General features: G+C 39.4%; 2 protein-coding genes across 6 annotated transcripts in view; both read right to left on the bottom strand.

The window, feature by feature from the left end:
* Positions 1-299: 299 nt before the first annotated feature.
* Positions 300-11,888, bottom strand: bmp5 (bone morphogenetic protein 5). Its single transcript, XM_017037104.2, has 7 exons — positions 9,384-11,888; positions 6,960-7,152; positions 4,248-4,396; positions 3,855-4,052; positions 3,340-3,416; positions 2,946-3,056; positions 300-2,797 (listed from the first exon to the last, which is right to left on the bottom strand). The coding sequence occupies exons 1-7, from the start codon at positions 9,880-9,882 to the stop codon at positions 2,648-2,650; spliced, it is 1,377 nt and encodes a 458-aa protein (XP_016892593.1). The 5' UTR covers positions 9,883-11,888; the 3' UTR covers positions 300-2,647.
* Positions 11,889-12,044: 156 nt separating this feature from the next.
* col21a1 (collagen, type XXI, alpha 1) overlaps positions 12,045-23,730 on the bottom strand; it is a 24,531-nt gene continuing 12,845 nt past the window's right edge. For 4 of the 5 annotated variants that reach the window (XM_025060785.1, XM_025060787.1, XM_017037012.2 and 1 more), the window contains 21 exons: positions 22,858-22,920; positions 22,465-22,518; positions 22,335-22,388; positions 22,178-22,231; positions 18,414-18,467; positions 18,268-18,321; positions 18,136-18,189; positions 17,667-17,720; positions 16,554-16,598; positions 16,402-16,455; positions 16,267-16,320; positions 15,354-15,407; positions 15,190-15,261; positions 15,078-15,113; positions 14,350-14,394; positions 14,079-14,111; positions 13,840-13,995; positions 13,690-13,744; positions 13,419-13,610; positions 13,262-13,339; positions 12,045-13,072 (listed from right to left, as the gene is read on the bottom strand). In XM_025060785.1, the coding sequence (XP_024916553.1) occupies positions 12,885-13,072; positions 13,262-13,339; positions 13,419-13,610; positions 13,690-13,744; positions 13,840-13,995; positions 14,079-14,111; positions 14,350-14,394; positions 15,078-15,113; positions 15,190-15,261; positions 15,354-15,407; positions 16,267-16,320; positions 16,402-16,455; positions 16,554-16,598; positions 17,667-17,720; positions 18,136-18,189; positions 18,268-18,321; positions 18,414-18,467; positions 22,178-22,231; positions 22,335-22,388; positions 22,465-22,518; positions 22,858-22,920 (1,503 nt within the window). In that variant the 3' untranslated portion in view covers positions 12,045-12,884. Of the gene's footprint in view, positions 13,073-13,261; positions 13,340-13,418; positions 13,611-13,689; positions 13,745-13,839; positions 13,996-14,078; positions 14,112-14,349; positions 14,395-15,077; positions 15,114-15,189; positions 15,262-15,353; positions 15,408-16,266; positions 16,321-16,401; positions 16,456-16,553; positions 16,599-17,666; positions 17,721-18,135; positions 18,190-18,267; positions 18,322-18,413; positions 18,468-22,177; positions 22,232-22,334; positions 22,389-22,464; positions 22,519-22,857; positions 22,921-23,730 lie in introns of those variants that run through there. The other variant, XR_001760814.2, reaches the window with a different exon arrangement.

The raw sequence follows: 23,730 nt of genomic DNA on the forward strand, positions 1-23,730 counted from the left end.
GAGCAAATGTTTAGTTTGAAGAAGAAAAAAATAAAAAGAATTTTTGTTTGACTTTCGTTCACGACATAATGGATTTTTAAACACAAATGTTTTCTGTCAGGCTTCCCTACAGAGTTTTGGAAACAAGTTTAGACAAAAACATTTCCTGTAGCCAAAACCCATTTATTTGACTGACCTTCCTGCAGTCCAGATATAACCAATCATTTGTCAGCGTGTACCATAATTGTTACAGTTTGGCGTTCATCGTGAATCGTTTACGTATCTGCAGATACTTATGGTACACGCTGTTTGGCGTTCAGCGTGAATCGTTTACGTATCTGCAGATACTTTTGTAAGTGCTTAAGATGTTTACTTAGATATAGAACATATTCTGAAAGACTACCAACGTGAACACGTGTTTGTAGTAAAGTTTGAGTTAAAAAAAAGCTGCTTTCATCACAGGAGAAGGCATCCTGACTATAAAAGTGAAGTTAGTTTCCGTGCAGGGATCAAATTTATGGAATTATGTAGGTTACTACAGTCTAGTCAAATAACATTTTAACACCAGTGACTGAATCAATGAATAATACATCAGAAAATTAGATAAGGTGAGGGTGTCCCACCTTTTTACTCGTCTTCGTTCTACAAGTAGCTACTGGAGGTTGGAGTGTGATGAATGTGAGAGAACCTCTGACCCACAGCAGGGCTGAGTTTGACTGGAGGAGCGTCTAAGGAGAAGGCACTGACGTTTTAATCTGCCCCTGAGTATGGCTTTTGTTACCCATCCGCTCTAATGTGGTCGGGCGGCTGCTGTTGAGAAGGAAGCGTAATTCTGCGGTAAGGCTGAATAAGAGCTCATTCAGCGGAGACTCTGTCGCACAGAATCGTTCGAAATGTGGCTGAATTGGACGGAGCCGCTGATATTAAACAGTAGACGGGATTGTGAAGTGCTAGAAGTAATCATGCCAGGCAACAGGCCACAGGAATGCAAATCACCCCTCAAGCCAAGAGTTAAGTTAGCAGGTGGCCGCTTCTACTCACCCAATGTCAACACTCCTTTTAGATGCAGCCGCGTAACATCTGGGCAGGCAGGCCGCTGCTTTTAATAAGTGAAATACAGTCACTCAATGTTCGACCGTGTCACAGAAAAAAATGTTATATGAAGAGCAAAGGTGGGAGTAGAGAGTGCAACAGAACATATCCTGTGTTCAGCCAAGGCCAGCACAGTTGTGTAAATAAATATTAATCTTTAACCTAATCCCAACATTTCCAAGACCATCGAAAAATCAGCGCGTAACCGGAGCGGTTCTCTGGAAATAGCACGTTCTCTCTTACTCACTCACTCACACAGAAAAAAACAAAAAATCTGCTTATCCTGAGTGAGTAGGAAGAGTAAGAACACTTGAATTTATGTTCTTCTCTTTGTTTCCAGTCGTGAATCCTTGCTCGGAGCAGATGGCAAAACTCAAAATACAAGGGCTAAGAATGCACGGAGGGGGTGCCATACTGTAGGTATCCCATAAATTATGCGATGGAGAGCGTCTTTCATCCATAATCTGGAAGAGATCGGTCACTAAATGATATACATTTCTCTGCTGGCAGCCCAGTGATTATCACCCTTCTGGGGCAGGTTGGAGGTCACAGCGAATGTTTTAGTGTTAGCACCGTACCACTACTGAGAACGTGTCAACAGGCTCAGTGGGTGCACTTTAAGTTTACATCATACTGGCCAGTCATTTATAAATCCTAGAAGGTAGTCTGGCAGCAGTCCACAGTGGATAAGACAGAAATACAAAAGAATACGGGGCTGTTAGGAAGGCTGGTGGTGAATCTGAAACCTGCAGAGGTTCGAGACAATTCTGTTTTATGTGGGGATAACGAGAAGAGGAAAAAGGAGAGGCTTTTTTGAAATGGTAAATTTATTGAACTGCACTGCACTCCAGAGTAAAGTATACTTTTAAACAGAAATTGGAAGAAGTCCTAAGTGTTTATAGCTTTTATTTTACATAGACACGAGGCGATGGTGTTTATGGGCGGAGAGATAGACCAGGGTGGTGTGAAGAACGACATAAATTGTCAGCCATTAATACGTTGACAAACTTGGAGCCAAAAATTCCAAAAACACTCCCTCGTGAGGACACGCTCATCCACAAAAACAGGAAAAGGGGAAAAAAGCTGACACGGAAAAAATGAAGTTGTATCAGTGCTGGTTGGTTGACATTATAAAACACTCACTGCTTTTTTCCAGTGATTTAATTTAATTCAAAAAAGTTTCCATCAACTTGCGCAAGTTGTGCTTGTGTTGCCTCATGGAAACTACTCTATATGCATAAGTGGTTTAAAGTAACTTGGGGGGACAGAGACAATAAACACTGCTCATCTAGAATGCTATAACATAATTTAAAAAGAAAATGAAAACAGAGTAAATACAAATAAAAACTGAGTATATGCCAATGGACGCAAGAGTTAGAGGAGATGTGTAATAAAAATATTTGTCTAATCATTTAAATATCACAATAGTCAGTGCTATTAAAAAAAGAGAAAAATAAATTAAGTAATAAAAACTTTATATACACTACAATGTACAAAACATCACACCTGTCGCAGATGTGTTTTCCAGCGATTCCCCCGTTTGACCAGATTCTATAAGTTAAAGTGAGTCCACGCACTAATGGCATCCACAAGACCTGACCACCATATTCCTGTATTTCTTGAGGATCACGTTGGAGCTGTCATCGAAGTAAAGCACTGATATTGCGTTGAGCTTGGTTGGCGCGCAGCATGGCTTTGGCACATTGTCAGGGAACATTAAATGCACCTATAAATAAGAACAGAAAGTAGGTTTCAAAGGAGGTCGCAACAGCCGTGGGTGTTTAAATGAATTACAACTGGCAACAACGTTAGAGAAACTGAAAACACAATTTTATGGTGATGAGAAAGTGCTATTAATATTAAAGGATACCCACCAGGGTTTGCACAATCGCATGATTTGTTGCATTCATGTGCGCGTTGAGTGGAAACGAGCACTCGCCGTCACAATAGAAAGCAGCGTAGCCCTCGGGTGCAATGATCCAATCCTTCACAGAACAGGGAACAGTTTCACCTCCAATACTAAGTACATTAGTTATAAGAGTAATAATAATAATAATGAAATAATACATAAAGAAATGCTTGCAAAATAATACAATTTCGTTTTTTTTCTTGTAATACAAATAACTGTTATCCTTCAACAGTTTAACAGTAGCAACGGCAGCTGCTCAACTAGTTATTTAGTCATTCAAATGATGATACTCACTATTATTTGTTATTATTATTATTTATTATTTTGGTATTTGAAGAAGAAGGAGAAGAAACTCTTACCTGCCAGCCTAGATCTCGAAAACTGACGTAAAGTTCATGTTTTTTACATGCTTGTCTCTGCTCACTTGTGTTATAATCTGAAAAAAACAACAACAAAAATGATATTCAGCAAATAATTTTGTATTATTTTCTGTGCTTTGACACCTTGTCACCAAAATATAAATACTAATATTACAATGAAAATAATAATTTCATTATTCCTCAACAAATAAAAATCTAAAATATTACCTTTAAATTGTTATTGTTGATGAACTTGACAAAGATAAATTAAAATTGAGATTAAGTCAATATCTTTTGTAGCACTAGTTCTGCTAATACTATAATGTTTGTCTTATGATTTGATTTAGATTTTTTTGGAAAGATTTTAAAGTTGTTGGTTTTTACTAATAGACTTTTTTGGATTTGTATTAGAGGTGAAAATCTGAGCAAATTTTGGAGAAACTGTAGCTGGATGCCTGGATTTAGATGAAGAGATTTTTAGTTATGATAAAAAAACCAAAGTTCAGTCCACATGCCTCCAGACTTTGGTGCTCTTGATGATTCGTGTTGATTAGTAGATTTATTGCGATTGTGACTCTTTTTCTTCCCACCGGCGGCTCTGACTGAGCGCAGTAATACCCCACTGGCCTTGAAAAAAGCTACCAGGAATGGCTGCTTGGACTGGGGCCCATTTCTCCCAATGATTCCAGCAGATTTGATGTTGATACTCCGTCCTATGGAGAAGACGAGGTGAATAAAACCTTCAAAACAACAATTTTAAGGAAATAAATATTTTATTTACGCTTAAATGTGAGCCCAACGGAAAACATGTTTACAGATAGAAGGATGAGTACTGGACATGGTATTGATGTGATTATTAAATAACTGTAAAAAAAAAAGAAAAGAAAAAAGAAATGAATTTCACTTGCCATCCACAGTCTCCACACACAGCTGCAGGCCCAAGTTCTGCTGTGGGTTCATCACCCAGTGGTTACTGGTGGCTGTGATGTCAAACACCAGCCAGCCTCCGTCAGAGGCCTGGACATTTCTGGAGCCGAGCAAGAAAGTCTCGGCATCTCTGTGGGTACAGAGAGAGAGAGAACGTTTGTAATGAAGTAAACACTCAGACAGACGCACGCTGCGTCAACACCAACCCAGTCAATTTAACAGGACTTTAATCTGGGTTGTTACATGTAGGTTTTTTAAATATTTCTACTGAGTTCTTACATCCGTCAGTGAAACAGATGGTGACATTAGTGTTGTTCCTCTACAGTTTATGCATAAACAAGTGACATGTGTGTTGCAGTTCAGGCTCTCTAAATAAATAAATAAATAATAAAAAAAGGTTCTACTGCATCTGTAAACTGAAACAAAACCAACAGAATTGTGAGGTGTCTGAGGTGTATGATTCTGAATCCAAGATTTTTTTATGACAGCATCACATTGTAACACACAGTAAACCTGGTTAAACTGCAGGACTCTGTGGTGAAGACTACTTTTGTAAATGACGCTGTGTATTTTTGACAGCAGTCACCAATCAGCCCAAAGGTAAAAAAAAAAAAAAAAAAATCCCGCATCACAATTTGTAGTGAATTCCTTTCAGGCTGCAGAGCGGTTGAGGCTTGTCGTTGTGTTTGTGGTCAGGTGGTGTTGGTAGAACAGAACAAAGATGTGCCACGTGGCTTCGGTCTTTTATGTACTATTTGGAGGGAACAGGAACTTGTGTTTATTACAGGTGTAGTAAAGTTCAACCTGAGGTGCACGAGGAATTCCTGATTTTCATATATATATGTATTAATTTCAGATATATCTTTTTTTATTTACGTTCATAAGCAGGTTGTGACCTTGTGGGGAAAACATCTGACAAAATTCTATTAAATTAATCTGAAAACTTTTTACTCACTCTCCTGTACCACAGTCAACTTTAGGGGATGTCCCACTATTCTTGGTTGAACTGTTTAGTGAAATAAGGTCATGTGACTCTAACAGGACCCTGAACTGTAGGTAAATTCTTCTTGCCTGGCCCTGTGCATTTTAAAAGATGACAATGCATTTGCCATATTTTTTAGACCTTGAAAAAGTATTTGTTTGAGGGCAAAACAGTTGTTTACCAAACAAATAAGGTTGATTTAATTTAGTACTGTTATTAAATTAATAGTTATTTGATTTAAAGTTTTAAAAAAAATCACATTACTCTAATATTATTACCCTGGTCCTTTACCCATATCCTTAACAACCATCACTAAAGTTGTGCTTTAGATATTTTAAAGAAATAATTATATAAAAGTTTACTGATACTAATCCAAACTTGTTTATTCGTTTAAAATTGAAAAATCAGTCTTGACTTTTTATTAGCATGTGTCAGAGGTGAGATAAGTTGTAAAAACAAACTTATTAAGTTCTACACACTGCTGTAACCTTTCCAATACGATTAGGTTTCTTGCACTGGGAGAGCGCGGCTCCTCTTTGTTAATACTGACAGGAAAACACCATTCCTCCGGAAAACGTGTGTGAAAACTTAAACGGCAGCACTCTTCCCCTTTAAGATGGCACAGTCCACTGCCTTGGCCCTTTTTAAAGCCCAGGAGGGTCATATCTCCCCTTCAATCACCCACACACATTTTCTGGCGAGGCGAATGCGGGCCCTTTTTTTAAACACACCCCTGTGTATTCAGCTATGTCACGGTTTAAACTTCCGTTATATTGTTAAGACAGGCAGGTGGTGGGTATAACGGTGATCAGGGGAGCACCCAAACGGGCCCTCCCCCACCTCGTGGTTTCATCTGGGAGCCGGCCAACTTGGCAGGCAACACAAGACGAGTGATAACTGATGGACCTTCCAAGGTTCATAAGTGGCCAACGCTCTAATGGCTCCCCCTTTATCCGGGGACTATATTTGTATGGCAGACATGGTGAGAATGAAAGAGAACAGAGTCGTAGATAGGGGGCCGTTCAGTGTGTGAGCGCAAAGATTCAGATGTGAAGGACAGTAGGTGTTTAAAATGAGGGGCGGGGGCAGATTACAGTAAGGCTCAAGTAACAGCTTTGTCTGTTTCCTCTGTTGATTTACAGACGCAAAGAAGCAGATGGAACACTTTATATCGTAAACTACACTGATGCTCAGTTCTTTTTCTTGACATATGTTTATTCTCAAAAACAATATTACAATTCTAAACTATTTGTGTAAACATTTACTAGTTAAGTGACTTGAAATTATTAATGACTTTTGAAATAGGTAGCAGTTCAAAAATGTGGCAATGAATTCAAACCAGTTCAATGATGTGATGTTAATAAAAACACAAAATTATGTGGAATTTTGAGTTTCTTTAAATGTTTGTTTTTAAGGAAAATCATAAATAAGTTAACAAAATGTAAAAGGCCAAGTGAACAAATATGACTTTCTTCACGTTTTGTGACATGTGACACAAGGTCTCTATAGTTGTGATGCACGACGGACAAGAATAAAAAATAATACCTTAATAAAGTGATAGTTGAGTATCCACACAATCTCCATTAGAAACATACTGACAGTAATTTCACCTAATATGGCAAGCAGTGTAAAAATCAATTTAAATCTCACAAGAAAATAAAAGGAAAATAAGAGCAGCTACAAATGAAGTTTTGTGTTGTTTTGCACTCACTTGTTTGGATACTCTTTAATGACTTGATATACGGAGACCTTTAGAGTGTTGTTGTCGTAGCGTGCGTGACTGCGATCTTTATAGATCCGAAACTCCGCCGCAGTCACCGCCTCACCATCCGGGATCTGGGTCAGATCAAAACGGAATTCCTTGTAGTGTCTTCTTTGGTGAGAAAAATCTTTGTCTTTCTCCACTGGTGAAAGAAAATATTTTTGGAATGAGTTTCGTTTTTTACTGCCAGCTTAAACCAAACTTAAGAAAACATATGGCAGCATGAACGCAGGTAATTTATGACATCTTCTTTTACATTCCCGCTCCAAACCAAACATTTTGACTACCAACAAAAGTACTTTCCAGTTCATTAAATCAGTCAACTGAATACAGGTAGCAGCCCTCAGACAGGCCCTCCACTGTGTGCCTAACAGCATTCTCTGGCCATGATGAATGGGCTGTCAGTTAGGAAAAACAGGCTGATTTCAATTAAAGACACTCTGGCCTGATCCTCAAGTGAGAGACGACGCCAAAGAGGATTCTTTAATGTCATATAGGCCGCTGCCCTGACCTTTTCTCTGACCTGTTGATGACCTCCCTATAGATTTCACCCAATATGGCAGTGGAGTACTTATTTTTACTGATATGCACTTATAGTAAATGTAAGTATTTACTCATGTGATCAAAACCTTTTCTTATGGTCACATAATACTGAATACTATTTTTTTTAAATGAGGAACCTAAGTATAATGTACACAAGAATAGTCTTTGCAAACGGCGACACAGATTCCTATAAATATGACAAAAACATCTCACGCCTTTGATAATTGACTTTTCTTTTTTATCATACTGTGCTTTGTCCCTGATACTTTTATCATCAGAGCAGGCCTGCGGTTACTTAGCACCGAGAGGTCAGAGTTCAGGCCTGACTTTTTACCCACTGAGCGTGTTCCATTATATGAGCCACAGGCAGTAATCTGAAGCAGAAGTGCCACTGAGAACATGGAGCATTTAACTTTCAAAGAGCTGGAGGTTTAATAACAGCGATGATCTCACTCACGCTGCTGAAGGTGTGTGAAGGCTGGGCGCAGAATAGACGTGTTGTCTTTTCCGTATTTTCACTTGTTTCTTTACAGTCCGTATTACGTATCAGAAGTTTAGCTAAGGCTGCTTGACGTCTGATTAATAGTTATTAGCAGGATTATTAAGCAGCATGAGGTTTAACACACATGCTCCAAAGCAGCTGAGCTCAGTAGCCGTGCTGGAGCGTACAGTACCAAAGACAGAGCCCCATTGAACACTTCACTGACAGTCCCCAGAAGGAGAACAGAGCTCTGAAGGCTGACAGTGTACATGCACTGGTACACTGCTAAGTGGAAACAGATGGGCTCAGGCCAAGGTGAGGGATTATACTCCCAGAAAAACTTTGCACACATTCACCTTTTGCATGTTTTATATACTTAAGAAAATACAGCCCTTCCACAATACAGAGCCAATATTATGATGTATGGCATGTTTTTTTATTCATTCATTCGGAATTCTGCGTGTACTGCAACTCTGCAAATTAGACCTCAGAGTACAAGTTTCCATGTGGCGTGCTTCATAATTTAATCCTCAATAACTGCTTTCAATAACATATAGAGTTACTGCTTCTTCTCAAAGTCACTTCAACTGGGGAGGAACACAGGCATCAGTCAATATCACTCCCCTTTTAACAACAGGAAATGATTAAGACCAATTTTCCCCAAGGTCAGACAGTCATCTGATAAGTTTCTCTGAAGTGCAGGGTTAAAGGTCATGGCTACTGAACAAACACAATCATTACGCCGATCAGCTGCTTCTTAACATGGAACAGCACTAATCAATAGAGTCAAATTGTCTGGAGTGTAAAACGGAGAACATTGCACACAGTCCTGAAGCAGTAAACGCAGCGCGGACAGTGTCTAGTACTTAAATAAATATGCTTAGTAGAAAACCTTTTTTTTAGTTTAAATAAACAAATTATTTGGTGAGGATATGGCTGCGAATAGAAGCATAGAAGCAGAAAGATTATCGTATGTTTGCTAAATAGTTTTTGTCAATATTAATGAAATTAGCATGTCAAAACTGATCCTTTAATTTGATGTCTTGATCTGTCAATAATGGTACAACAGATCCAGCAATATACTTTATACATTTCCTAAAATTCTTTTAAGTTGGCTTACACATTGAATCAGCTTCATATTACCTGTCAGAAAAAATAACATAAAAGATGCTGAATTTAGAAATTTTAAAAAGTAAATAAAATACACATTTTAAACTAAAAGATAAAAATCTGATTTTAAAACGTCAAAACAAATAAGAAAAATGAATTGTTTTACTGCTAACGAAGTGATAATTTCAGAAAAATAAAACAAACAAACAAACAAACAAAAAACAAACATACAAACTTACCTAAATTGACAAAACTCATGACCATGTCAGCGTCATTAAGAAAGTTGGTGTCCTGTGCTGTGGTCAGTGCAGGGCTGTGGCCTAACAGAGGGGCCGCTCGGTAGGGCTGTGCGACACGGCTGTACCCGACATGCTGGGCACTGTAATAACTTTTCCTGGAGTGCCCTTGAGCCTTGGCACTGTGGCTCCTTGCCGCGCTCTGCTGCGCCCTCTCCTCCTCTTCCTCCACGGCCATCGCGTTGTACAGGTCAAGCATGAAGAGCGGCGCGGAGGACGCCTGCTTCCCGGGAGAGAAGGGTCTGGGACGGTGAGGAAGGCCCAGGATGGAGAGGATCTCTCTCTGGATCTCCCGACGCTCGTGATTGCGCAATCTCCTGTAAATAAAACTGGAGTGCACATGGTTGTCGCTCAACGAGCCGCAATGAGCGCAGCATAGAAAGCTCAAGCAGCTCCACGCCAGTCCGAGAACAGCACGGTTCAAAGGTGTACGCGCTGTCATCTTGACAAATGGCTCACTCTGGGCTGAGAAGTTGAACTACATCGCAATCTGGCAAAAAATAAATTAGAAAAAATGTAGGTGATTTATCTTGTCGCCAATGCTTCCTCATAGACTCTCCATATTAACCATATGCGTCAGGGTGGCATTTGAGGAGCTTTGGTCCAATTATTGTTTGAATTGTTCTTTAAAGCACCAGCCTGCAGTAGAGTCACCTCTGCGCCCCTTTCTTGTGCGTCAGTTTCCTCCAACAGTGCGCGCTCCTTTACGGTCCATTCACAGCCCTGTGTCACTCCAAGTATTTATGGAGCTGTGACCCCCGTCACTCACCTTCCTTCACTGTGGTGAAAAAACGCGAAGGTACGCCCAGAGCAATGTGGGATAACTCGGAGTTTCAAGTGAATGAAGTGCGTGAAATGTGTTCTCCACTCATTCCCTGGCTTTTCCTCTGTTTTCCCCAGTGAGAGAGTGCGTAAACCGGGGGCGAGCTGCCCTCCGAGTCCATCCCACTCACTCCCACACTCAACTTTTGTTTTTGCATCCACCTCTAGAGGCAGCAATAAAACTTCAGCCCGGTACTATGATGAATGTGCAGGGCTCCCGAGTGTAAAAGGAGACACTTGAAATCCGAGAGGCCGTCTTAACGAGTGAGAGAATAATGACAGAGGCTTTTAATCACCTGAACTTATTGAAGTCCAACGTGTTTATAGGGATCAGGAGGCTGCAGCTGCATTCACCCACCACAACAAAGACACATATACGTTTTATTTTTGGCCTGATATTAAAAGATAAAGTTAAAAAAAAGGTTTGAGAGGTGCATCAAGATGATGTATTTTTTAGCCAAAATATATAAAATAATTGGCACTTATATGGGCAATGATTCGACAAATTAAACATTGGAGACCACAGATCCACTACTGAAATGATTTCCATCTCCATAATTATATTAACCTATTCCCCAGACTGCACGGCTTTGAGAAGGAAAGGTTAATTTAAGGCAGAGCTTCCATACATAAGGCTGCGTTCTCTGAGGAGTATTAAGTAAATAGTATGCTGAACTAAGTATAAGCTGCTGTAATGAAAAACATTAATAGTTACACTTTTCCATATGATGGATGGCTGCTGACCAGAGGGGAAAAGGGAGCTCAGAATTCCTGGACATGACGTGCACAGCTACAAAGCGGCATCTAGTGGGCAAATTGTAAATACGTCATTGTAAGTCCTATTTTGTTTTCACCTATATCACTCTATTATATCCATATCCATAGAAGAAAAATACGGATGAAATGTACCCTTAAAATAAACAATAAAATCATATCGAATAAACACAATCCCCTCCGCCATGTTATGGCACAAAAACAACTGTTTCTGTCTGCAGTAACACAGTGCTGATATTCTCTGTGATACCGATAGATGATAGTGTTGCGTTAAAACTAAACAAATAAAAGAACACGGAGGAATTGGGAGGAAGCCAGATAAAACTAGCAGCGGTGGACATTCAGTAGTAAACAGTAGCTCAGTTTCCCAAGCGCTTATGTTTACAAGCCACAAGGTGGCAGTAGGTGCGTGCTTCTCGAGTAACCCGTTTCCTCCCAGTCCGACAACAGGCAGTAATACGTCAATTATGCACTCTAAATTCAGTGGTGATTACAATACTTTTTTTTATCATTGTTTTCTTCAATTCTTAGTAGAGCATTTCTCAAATAAATATATTCTCGAACTTTAACTTCAAATATGCATGACAAACGTATATTTATACCCCTCTCCCGTTAACAAGAGAACCGTTGCTTGTGTCACTCCGCACCACTTTTTCTCGAGTCTTTTTTCTCTCTCACCTCTGCTCCTGTCACTCTTCTCTCGGTTCTCTTGTTCAAACACTGACGACCCCGACGCTGTCCGAGCATCTTCCTCATCTTCATCCTCTGGAGTAGTTCGCATCAGTACTTCATCCTATAGTATAGTCGCCACATCTAACGTCTGCTCTTGTTCGTTTTTTTCGAAACCAAAACGTGCTTCTGGGTCTAAACCGACCCAGGCAACATTTTGTTTTATTACCTTGAACATCCATAGTTAAGTTATGTTGTACAAAAACAAATAAAAAATGTCCAGAAGCAAAACACCAACAATGCAAACATTGAAATAAACCGGAAACTTAGATTCCAAAGTCGAGGATTATCCAAGTCGGTTTTTTTATACAAGAATCGTACACAAAAAGGCATTCAAAAAAGCTTAACACACAGAAAAATATATAAAGTTACTTAACATGGCATGTCTGATGAAATACAGTTGAACTTTTTTTAAATAACAACAAAATGACTTGCTACAGTAATGAAAAGTTTGCCTAAGGAACGTAAAACATCAAACATCATATTTTATGACTAAAATAAAATAACACATGGATGAATTTCAAATAAGGGAAGAAAAAACATGTTAGCAGTATTAACTTGTATAAAAGTCTTTCGTAAAGAGTTAAAGGTTTAATTAGAAAAACACAGGCTTACAGCAGCACGTAATCAGCCACAGGAAATCAAACTCACAGTTTAACGTTTAAACATTGTGATTTCTGAAGTTGTTAGGTTAAAATTAACGAACGCGAAAGTTATACATGGTTGATGTTTTCATGACACTGTTTTCATAGCACCGTCTTCATTTCCTGTGAACTTTTAGGCAGTAACATACAACAAACACTAGGGGGTATTATGGTCAAACTTATAGCCAAACCGATTTATATGAGTCCAGGCATATCAGAGGGCAGGTTTGAAGGGGAGTCACTTTTGTTAAGCATTTAATTAGGTTCGTTCAAAGCTGTAATTCAAACAAAAACAATAAAACAAAAAACTATTGGACAAATTGTGATACGAAGTTCGTCGTCTGTCTAAAATCACTTAGAAGGTGTCACAAGAGGTCCGTTTTGTTCCCATGACAGAAACTGTAAAGATGAGATTTTCCTGAGAATGGCTGTTTGATCCACATCAACTCTGGTGATGGTGCCTGCAGTTACCATGTCAGTAGGCTGGTCCTTTGCTGTAAGGATCCCGCCTCATCATGCTACCATAGCACATGGAGGGATCACACACCCCAGGCGACCCAGGGATGCCAGGGTTACCACTTTTACCTTCTGCTCCGTTTAGACCTGGAGATCCTGGCTTACCTGGAGGACCAGGTTGGCTGTATCCCTGTGGACCCACTGGACCTGTGGTGTTTAAAACAATCAGTCCGAAAGAAGTTTTACACACGAATGAAGAGAGACATTGCAGAGACTGGACAGTGTTACATTGAGTGCAAGGGATCTAGTTAAAATAAGTGTGAACCATCTGTGCAACATGATTCAATATTAATACACAACTATACATTAAATCATTGGTCCAATTATACACTGTACCTGGTGGCCCAGGTGGGCCTGGGTCTCCAATCTTATTTCGACCAGGACTGCCCTTCTCACCTTTGAAACCTGGTTCTCCTGCAAACACAACTGTCCTTTTTAAAGAGACCCATACTGTAGATATACAACATATTATTCCCTTCTTACTGCTAACTACCTTTGAGCCCAATAATGCCAGGATGACCTGGCCGACCTGGAAGACCAGGCTGACCTCTAGACCCACTGAGTCCAGGAAGACCCCTTTGTCCAAGAGGTCCAGGTGGACCTGGAGGACCGGGAGAGCCAGGCCGGCTTTGGCATCTTGAGCAGCTAGTCTGCTGGTTGTTCAGTAACAGCACAGGTAGCTCAGCTGCAATTTACAAAAAAAAAAAAAAATCAAATTTTGCAAAACAAGTTAAAATCCTAAATTTGTTCCTGGTGACACTCGCCTCGCAGAATGTCCATGCAGATTTGTCGAATGTGACTGTCAGGCAGGTCAGTCATCTGAAACATACCAATAATCATTTTCATGTATTAGACACCACAAGCCAACCAAGTCTCTAACTGTGTATTTGACACACATGTTGTGTCACACATACAGATCTGCTTTCCATTCCTGGTAGACCAGGTGGCCCCGGTAGACCGGTGTCCCCCTGTAGTCCCCTCGGGCCAGGTTGGCCTGAATGACCTGGCTGTCCAGGGCTGCCCCTTTGGCCATCTTGACCTCTCTGGCCGGGGTCTCCTGCTGTCCCTTTCTGGCAAAAATACAAAATCTGTGTCAATAAGAGCGGCAATAATACAACCCAAAGATAGGAAAAATGCATCCGGCTTCACAAACCTCTCCTTTTGGTCCCACTGAGCCGATGGAGCCCTGTCAATCAAAGTTAACAAAACAAGGGAAGAAGAGATTAGTGAATGATGATGACTGACCATTAATATATCCGTTGTATTTACTTCTTAGCTGCAGCAATTCATCAATATGAAAATCATACTTAAAAAAAACATAAATATGTAACAAAGTGCTACGAAAGACACAATAAACATTTTAAAAGAGATACAGAGTAGCAATCCATGTGGAAATCAAAAAAAGCAATCCAAATAGAACTTACAGGATTCCCTTGCCGGCCAGGTTCCCCTTTTTCACCTTTGTATCCCTGAGAAGAAAGTATTAATAAAAATACAGTTTCATTTAACCACAAAAGACAAACAACTCATAAACTCATAAAAAGTCTTACCCTTTTTTAAAAAAAGAAAAGAAACTCCAGATAAAATGTTATTTATTTGTGTATATAAAATATATTTATAAGATAATATTTCTAAATATGGTTTAATTGCAGCTTTGATTATCTTTACATCATGGCTTTTACACTCACTATTATAGCCGAGGTCATGTTAATGTAGTGTAGTTCCTAAGGTAGGGGGTGACCTCCCCCTAGGGGGCGCCAAGTCATTGTAGGCAGGTGGAGCATGTCAAATAAAATTCAGTTTGGATAGTCTATTTTGAACTGCTCCACAGCTGGCACTGGTTTATGATTTTATTTCCTAAACCTGAAAAAAGAGACAAAGCCGAAAGAAAAAGAAGAAAGAAGAAGAATAAGGATAGCAGTTATTTAGGAATTACAGTGCTTAAACAGTTCAGTGGAGTTTTCCAGGAATGTCTGTGAATGTGTCAACTTGGAGAGGCTAAATTAGTCTGCTACAGGACATGATTGGAAACCACTGTGGTGATGTACAGTTAGAGAGGGGCTCTCAACCTCTTAGCACTCATAGAGGTCAGGGAGGGTGCTGGAGCACATGTGTGTGTGTGACTAATTAAGGTCTGATTACAGAGTCTTACCATCTCTCCTCTTTCACCTGAATTTCCCCTCAGACCCTGGTAAACGATAGAGACATAATTTAACAAACCACACGATAAAAACCAACCCTAAAACAGACAAAGAGAAAACCACCTTGATGCCCTTCAGGCCAGGCATGCCAGGATGACCGGGCTGACCCGAAGTTCCTGGTTGTCCTGGAGTCCCCTTTGAAAAAATAAAACATTTTCTGTTCAATTAATGTATTTATTGAAAGTCGATGTCAGTGACAAAGTTTTCATATTCATTTGTAAACATACCGCAGAGCCCTGCGTTCCTTGTAAACCAGGACTTCCTCTTTCCCCCTTGCTCCCCTTGAAGGGAAAAGTTGCAGAAAAAAATAACAATGAAATAGAATAAATAAGGAGATTTTGGTTTTTTAAAACTGTTCCTACTATTGACACATTGTACACTGCACAATAGGTATGTAGGTGCTGCAAGGACAGGGACCAGCCCTAATAGTACAGTATTGCCTGTGTGTCCATTCACACTGGTGCCATGTACCCACGCTCACTGGCTTATAACACGCAGATCAACAAATGAATAGTGATTAGGAGACAGTACGTCCAAACCAGACACGGCCAGACTGCTTACATTTCCACAGAAATTCCACTGACGAAAGCAGCAGGACTGGATCATTGCTTAATTTAGCAGCGTTACTGCAGCCAAGAGGTCATTACTTGTACTCAAGTTTATTTTAGAAAAACACAGATCCAAAGAAACATGTAAGGCTGCTGACTCAAACAGCTTTCTATGATTTCGTGTTCTTTCAGACCAAGTAAAAAAAAACAAAAAAAAAACACAGGAGTTCATGTAGACTTTGACGACACAGACTGTAATATAATTCAGATTGAGATTAAAATCCATACGTGTTAACAGCTGATTGTCATGTATTGCACAGTTAGTAACATTTTGCTAAAAGCTGCAGCGTTCGGCTTGCAGCCCACGTAGACAGAGCTTCAGAATTGCATTTTTTTCTGTCCCAGTTTGATGTAATGTGCTCACCAGCTCTAGGGATTGTTCTTAGTGCACAGTTTATTCTTTGTAACGAGTGCAATAAAACGTTTCAGTTGTATGGACACCACTTTGCAACTTTTACCCTTGTCTTAGCAGTTTTGTTATTTCAGATAGATAAGAGAAATCTATTAATGCCAGATAAATATAGACAATTACCTTTGGTCCGATTGATCCCATCATACCAGGTAAACCAGGTAAACCAGCCTCACCCTGAGAGAGTAGAAAAAGCTTTTTTGAAAACTGAACAGATTTGTGTTTTAGTCACACGTTGAGCAGTAGCTGTGAACCTACAGATTGTCCAGGTGATCCTTTAAAGCCCTTTGGCCCGGGCAAACCTGATTCTCCCTACAATGACAAACATGGGACTGTATTAAACTTCCACGTAGGATGCCCAAAAAGATATTATACAGTATGTTTATGTACTGTATATAAAGTTGTCCAACCTTTTGTCCATCAAGACCTGAAGGTCCTGGTAATCCAGGTTCACCCTTGAGAGCAAGAAACAAACAAATATATTAAAATTATAATTTAGTCTCTTATTCATCCTACAACTGTGAAATTTACATGTGGCTCCTTTGGAAATCAAACCCACGACTTTCTGCTTGTTAGGCAGGGATGCTAACTGCTACACTATGGAACCACTAAAATAGTGTTTATTTATTTATTTATTTTTCAAATGAAAAATACACCAAAACATGATTTTTAAAAATTTGACATGGAAAAAAGGAACTGTTTTACTTCAGCTAACATTTAATTTGTTTAAGGCAAATAAACATAGTCCTTTTCCACTGAGATAAACACAGATGCTTAGTATTTACCCGACAAAAAAAACCTGGACTAAGATTTGCCAAGTGAATGGAACAGACTCACAGACAGTGAAACAGGACTTTAGACAAAACCACCCAGACAGTTAGACTCAACCTATAGGACAAAAAAACCCATCTGAAGTCCGTTTGAAGCTACGCTGAAGCACTGGCTGTTGTTCTGGTGTGGAGGGAATATGACTTACAGCCATGCGGAGCGACTGACTCATCTTTGTGGGCCCATCGCTTTCTTTTGGACGACATTTACAATGATGATCCCTGAGGTGGCTGCCCAGTTGAAATAGTTTCTTCCTCAAGCAGATTTGCAAGAGCACCACAGAATTCCCTGGATGAGTTACTTTCACTGCCTAAGATTATGGCTCCGGCCTGTTTGTTACATAAGAGGGTTATCCTGGGATGAACTGCAGGGGAAATACCCCTAATTTACTGCTTGTTGGTGGTACTCTCTGTACTGCTGACAGAAGTCACACGCAGTGAGCACGTTGCAGCCTTGCTGCATGTTAACACAGCACAGCCTTTGGTGAGGCTTAGTGCAGAGGACCAAACACAAAGTTCCTGGTCTAAGTTTCCAAAAGCTGAACTCTAACCTGGTGCAACTGTCTATTTCGTGTTTCCTTCATGGACCATTTGTGTCACATTTACCATTAAAATGGCCTATTTCTAAGAATCCATGTGGAGATGCACAGGAATAATAAGAGAGAAAAAAACACACTGAGTGAAATCACAACTCACAGGATGGCCTGCTCTTCCATCAGAACCAGAAATGCCACTGGCACCAGCTTCTCCCTTATCGCAGCGGAAAACAGAGGGAAAATGAAATTACAACAACATCTGTGAAGATGCTCCGTCATTCAGGCTATTTCTGTCATCAGAAGTTTTTAAAGTAAGCAACAGAACAGGTTTGAGTTTCTCCGTGCTTCAGGTCAGAAGGTTTCTTCTTTGAACGACAGATAAAACATCTTGAGCAAGTCCTGCTTATGTATCGGAAGAAATACCGTCCGTGATTTACAGGCAAAATTGTGTTGATGAAATAAATAATCGTCTGAAATATATGAGTTAATGAGGACAAAATAAATTGAAAGCAGACAACAGCGTCACTGTACGACACAGGGTGTTTTCACCGCAGATAAACACATTATTCACATCTCTGTGAAAAGTGTGTTAACTCTGTGTCTGTGTGCATGCATTGTTCAAATCAGACCTTTTGGCCGGGACTTCCTGGAAGTCCATTTTTTCCATCTCTCCCCAGGAGACCCTGAAATCAGAGACGCACAGATTTATATTGAAAATAATCGAAAACCAGGCATTTGGATTTCTACTACGTCATACGTACAGGTTGGCCCGAATAACCGCGTAGTCCAGGAGGCCCCATTCTTCCCTTTTCACCCTGGTGATAACACTCAAGTGTGAGTTAAATGTTGTATTTGATTGTGTCAGGTTCTTTATACGGTAAGGTTAAATGTGTATCTATGGTCCTACCACTTGGCCAGGTTTTCCTGGTAACCCTGCAGTCCCTGGGAATCCCATGGAGCCCTGAGGAGAGTTAAAACAACAGTTGGAAGAAGTCATGCATAAGAGCTATAATGCTAAAATGCTTTTACCATTTTCTATGACATCTATTGGGCAAACATTGGTATTGCAGGGAAAAAGCAGAAGTATAATGATAATATAAATAAATTATATAATTTGGAAAGGTTTGGCGGGCGGGATTAAAAAGCTGAACAGGCCACATCCGGCCCCCGGTCTTTAGTTTGTCCATGCCTGTATTAGATAATTATATATTACTGTGTTTTTCATTAGTAATTGAATATAATTTACCAATGATTGACCATGTTCTATTTAAACAGACTTAACATGCTGTTAGGTTAATTGGACACTTCACACAGGTTTTGGTGTTGGTGTGGAAATGCATTTGTGATGCTGCAGTCTGTCTGGAGGACAGTAAAGGAACGAGCCTAGAAGCCAACTGGTGGTGTGTGAGCTTTATTTGCTGTCACGCTGCAGTGAGTTTCCGTGTTTTTGTTGGACTCTTTTTCTAGGACCAGAGAACATGGATCATAAAACTCTGCTGGGTGCTGCTCACACGAGTAGGTGGGCAGTGGCTGAGTTTAGTAGTCAGATGTCATGTTTTCACTGCTCACGCTGCGCTAGCTTCAGTCTTAATAGGCCGTAGAGATCAAATGAAGACTGGTAACGATTGGTTAATTAAACACAGATGGTGAAAATACAAACGACCAATCTTTTTTCAAAGTACAGTGGTCAACTGTATCTCTTTTTTTTTTTTGGTTTTCCCAAATTATACACTTTAAGGCTTAATTTTGCTGACTGCATATGTTTCCATTCTTTGTCTCCCTTGCCAGGAAAATGAGACTAGGGCTTTTGGTGGTCTTACAATATGAGAACGATTTGTGGAAGTAGTTTAGTAGCTTGTAAGATTGTGTCCAATGAAAATCTTTGACTTTACAGGACGAAAATTCCCTAAAGTACGAACAAAAGTTTCTCTGGCTGCTGGCTGAAGAAAACTGGTTCTTCATCGGGCCTCAGACCGATAGAAAAAAGTTTAAATAATAATGAAAATTTAGTTTTATGGTGGTTTTAGCACTGTTGTAAATAATAGCACCAGTTTTATTGTACTGTGACTATAGTAAGTGAACCACCTAATCCCAAAATATTTCAGGTTGGGTTGTATTAGGAAGGGCATTCGGTGCAATCACTTGGCGACCCCTGATGGAGAGAGGTAGATATAATAGATAATTATATAATTGAGTCCCTAATTCCTCCCACAATGGGGAAATTTACAGTGTGACTCTTTGCAACCTCAGGCTGCCACAGGAGGCGCTATTAAGTACATGTTTGCAACTCACAGGCTGCCACACGGGAGGCACCAGTATTGATTCTTCTCCTTCATGGTACCTCCTTAAAAGCAGTATTTCTGTGTAGTATGGTATTGTCAGTTTCATCCTCTGTTACTCCTGAATAAATTAAGCAAATGCCAGCATTTTCTTTGAAAACAAACATGACAACAGTTACCTATTTAAAGATGTATGACTTTGTTCGATTAAGTCCCATATTATATTTTTCTCCCTCTGAGTGTTTTTCTGGCCAACAAAAAAAAAAATGTGACCAATCCAGAGGAATTCAAAGGAAACACTAGAAAAAAGTTAAACTGATACATCCAAGAGCAGAGACTGGATTTCTCATAATAGGACAGATGGTACAGGAGAATTTGCTCCAGGTGCAGACATGTCTGCAGCCAGCCGAGAACTCTTTTTTTTTTTCCAAATATGACTAACTGCATGAATTGTTCTGGTCTGGAGCAAACTGTCAGATGGTGCCGGTGGTCCACATGATTACAACGTAGGTTTGTGGAAGTGGTGGTTGAGTCTGCGTTACTTTACTGTTCCTCCATCTAATGTTATTCCCAATGTTGGTCAGATGAACATCAAAGCGAGACTTGTTCCCCTTTAGCCTTTAGTCTGGTTCTGACAAGCTACAGCTCAATGGTGCTTTGTCTTTGTGGCTCATATGCTTTTGCTTTTGCATTGTTAGCCCTGCCAGAGGAGGTTATGTTTTGGCTCAGCTATCAGTCTGTGCGAAGCATAACTCAAAAAAAAAAAAGAATGAAAATGAAGGACGGCTCTGGCTAAAGAAGAAATAATTAGATTTCGGTGGTGCTCTGGATACAAATCTGGATTAGGGAGATTTCAAATATCAACCTTTTATGACTGGGACTTGACCAGAAGACTAACGTGGAAAAGAACAGCTATTGTTCTACATATCGCTTAATTACCATTAATAATTTCCATTACCATACCATTCAAGTTTAAACACCTCTCCAAGCAGTGTTTTCATTGGGAAAGTCCCTTTTTGTAGAATTCTGGGGGATGTCGTTAGAACAGGTCAAAAATCTGCTTCTGCTTCTACTGAAATCAAGTTCAATTTTGAATAAATCAGGTGGATCAAAACTTGAAAGAACGGTTGAAAATTTTACATTTCTTTTTAAGTTTGATAAAAAAAAACTGATCTTATTTTTTTACGGTTAAAAATCTGATCAAACAACATAGCAATGCTACAATTGTCAAAAACCTCAGGTTGACTGTTGTGATAATTTGTTCAAGTTATTAAAATCTGAGAAGTTTTAAGATTTTTTGACATACTCTTGTATATACCTTAGCTATAAAAGAAAACACACATCAATGTCCCGGTCATAGTTCAGTAATTGTGTGGTCTACCTTCTATTTTTCCTGCTTTGACTGACACAAAAATGAGCTGTCGTATTTTTCACTAATATATAAATCTTCTAAAGGCCTACTGGCGCAGGTGACTTGCGCGGCAGCCACGTTGGAGCCTCTAGTTACAAACATTCTGTCCTCTATATAGATGTGGAATTTGTTTATTAGACTTTCAGGGATCTGGAATCATTTTTGGAACCGTGCTGTTGCTATGAGGCCAAGGATCAGAATGCAAGCTAAGGGGAAAAAACACAAACCAAAGGGACAAAGATGATTTAAAAAAAAAAATTGAAGATCAACAGTCAAAAATTAACAGTTTTAACTTTCAAATGTCCCTTTCTTTAAAGCACTGTTGGCCATAAGTATAGAAACTCTAAGGGATCAGACATTATATTAATAACATATGTTTTCTAGAGTGATTGATGCAGCAGTGTTTAAACTGTTCAAGTTGATGTATCTAACAGGGATTTCCTGTTAATCCCTACACTAGATCTCATAAAAAGAGGATTTATCTTGACATATTTTTGTACTTTTTTCTGTCAGCTTTGGTCACTCCACACAGCAACACACTTGATTAATGCCTCCACTTGAACAGCATTTCCTTGTAGTAAAAACATAAGCACCTGAAACAGGATTGCTGTAACAAAGATTATACAGTATTCAAAAACACAAATGCACAATCTACATTTCCAGAAAGACTGATATACTTCAAAAAAATCAAATAAAAGATAAAGATAGTTTTTTTTATCACGGCTGCAAAATGATGGAAATGTTAGAGTGATTAATAATTCCTTAGAAGGTAACTGAATTAATCACAATAGCACACTGTTTTTGGCTGTAATTATCATGATTGAGCAATTTTATTTTTAGTATTACAAAAAACTTTTTGATGTCCCTAGTTTTTACCTCGCTAGACATATTTAATTTGCGCTGCTCTCAGGCCTTAGGTTTTTTAAATTTCAAAATACAAAGTGTTTGTAAGTGGTAATACTATATAGGTCATGTGCCCACCTTCTCTCCTAGCAGTCCTGGAGGTCCTGTTAATCCTGGCATCCCTCTTTCACCCTAAAGATGTGAATATAATTTGTCAGATTAACATTTGGTTTAAAACTGAACTACAAATGAGACACATCCTCTAAACTATATTTTTTGCTTTTGACCTTCATACCGAAACACCGGGACTCCCTTGCTCTCCCTTATACCCATGTTGGCCACGTGGTCCCTGATATCAAAAGAAAGGGACATCTTACTTTTTTTTTCAAACTTGAGTAATATTATTATGTTTTGGTGTTCTTTACCTGAATTCCTGGTGGACCTGGCAACCCAGGACTTCCTCTAACCCCAGGGATACCCTAGGATTCAACCAAAAAAGATGCAGAAACACACACTTGGTTAGTCAGTCAGTTGCCTTCAATTGTCAACATGTTGTCTGGACAACTCAAGGCCATGGGAGCTTTGGGACAACTTATTATGACACCAAATTAACAGAAACAGTCAATTGATTATTTGTTAATTTGGAAAGAGCTCTAGTTTTATATGGAGCTACTGTATCAACAGGTGAGGGAACGTGCTGACAAATCAGCAGGCAAGCACAAAGGCATCGTTTGGGTGTTAGCTCCCAGCAACCTGACATGACGCTGTTTTGGCAGTTGTGTACTGTATGTTTGTATATTGAGCTATGTAGTACTCACAGGCTTACCATCAGCACCATAAGGTCCAGGCTGACCAGGAGAGCCAGTAATCCCTTGTTCACCCTGAGGAATGTAGAAGAAGAAAAAAAATCCCAGAAGAGATATTAAAACATTTTTAAGTTTATAAAATTCCTTTTTATAAATATATTTCCAAAGGATTGTTTTGATTTGCTTCTAAAAAATTCACAGTGGTAAATTCTAGTGAGCATCTTTAAACCATGGATTGCAACATCATCTTAAAGTAGTTACTGCCCCCTACTTATTTCTGATGCTCTCTTTGAGGGTTGCCAAAGTATATTATTTTACCTTTTTGTCCAGACATTGTCTGTTGCACCACCTAGCCTAGTGCTTCACCACAATCAATCATCTCTGTTTCATACTATATGGCATCTCCATTGCTATTCATATCTACCCTTGTCAAGATTAATGAGAATCTCAGCATCATCCAGCCTTCTCTTAGGTACACGTCATAGAAGGTTCTATGAGGTTCTGCTTCTTTTTGTGATTTGCAAGTGCTCCTTGACCTCATCAATGCATCAAACCAAAAAGAGCTCAGAGATAAGCCTGTTACTCTTTTACATTCCCATGGACATCATGCACCGCATTCACATACTCCTCTGCCACTCCTGTCCTCATTATACATTGATTAATTTAAATTGGATCAAGGCTACCTTTGACCTTTGAGTAGTAATTCTAAAAACAAACTGCTACTGCGGCCTGAACCTCTCACATAGTTTCAATATTTCCAGTATTTGAATGACCAACTCCATATTATTTCCTCTCTGCACATTACCCTTGTTTGACTGTGTTCCGTTATTTTCTCATTCTGTAACTGTGTTAAACAATGTCTTGATAAAGCGCTGCACCATGGTT

The sequence above is a fragment of the Cynoglossus semilaevis genome, chromosome 12, assembly GCF_000523025.1.
Source record: "Cynoglossus semilaevis isolate Cse_v1.0 chromosome 12, Cse_v1.0, whole genome shotgun sequence".
NCBI classification, from domain to species: Eukaryota; Metazoa; Chordata; class Actinopteri; order Pleuronectiformes; family Cynoglossidae; genus Cynoglossus; species Cynoglossus semilaevis.

What these genes read in the sequence shown, in the direction of transcription:
- bmp5 (XM_017037104.2), bottom strand. Translation starts at nt 9,882, where the DNA reads ATGACAGCGCGTACACCTTTGAACCGTGCTGTTCTCGGACTGGCGTGG. An exon ending in ATTAAAGAGTATCCAAACAA is followed by an intron (nt 4,397 to 6,959) that starts GTGAGTGCAAAA and finishes CTGTACCCACAG; the next exon opens with AGATGCCGAGACTTTCTTGC. An exon ending in AAGAGCACCAAAGTCTGGAG is followed by an intron (nt 3,417 to 3,854) that starts GCATGTGGACTG and finishes TGTTTTTTTCAG; the next exon opens with ATTATAACACAAGTGAGCAG.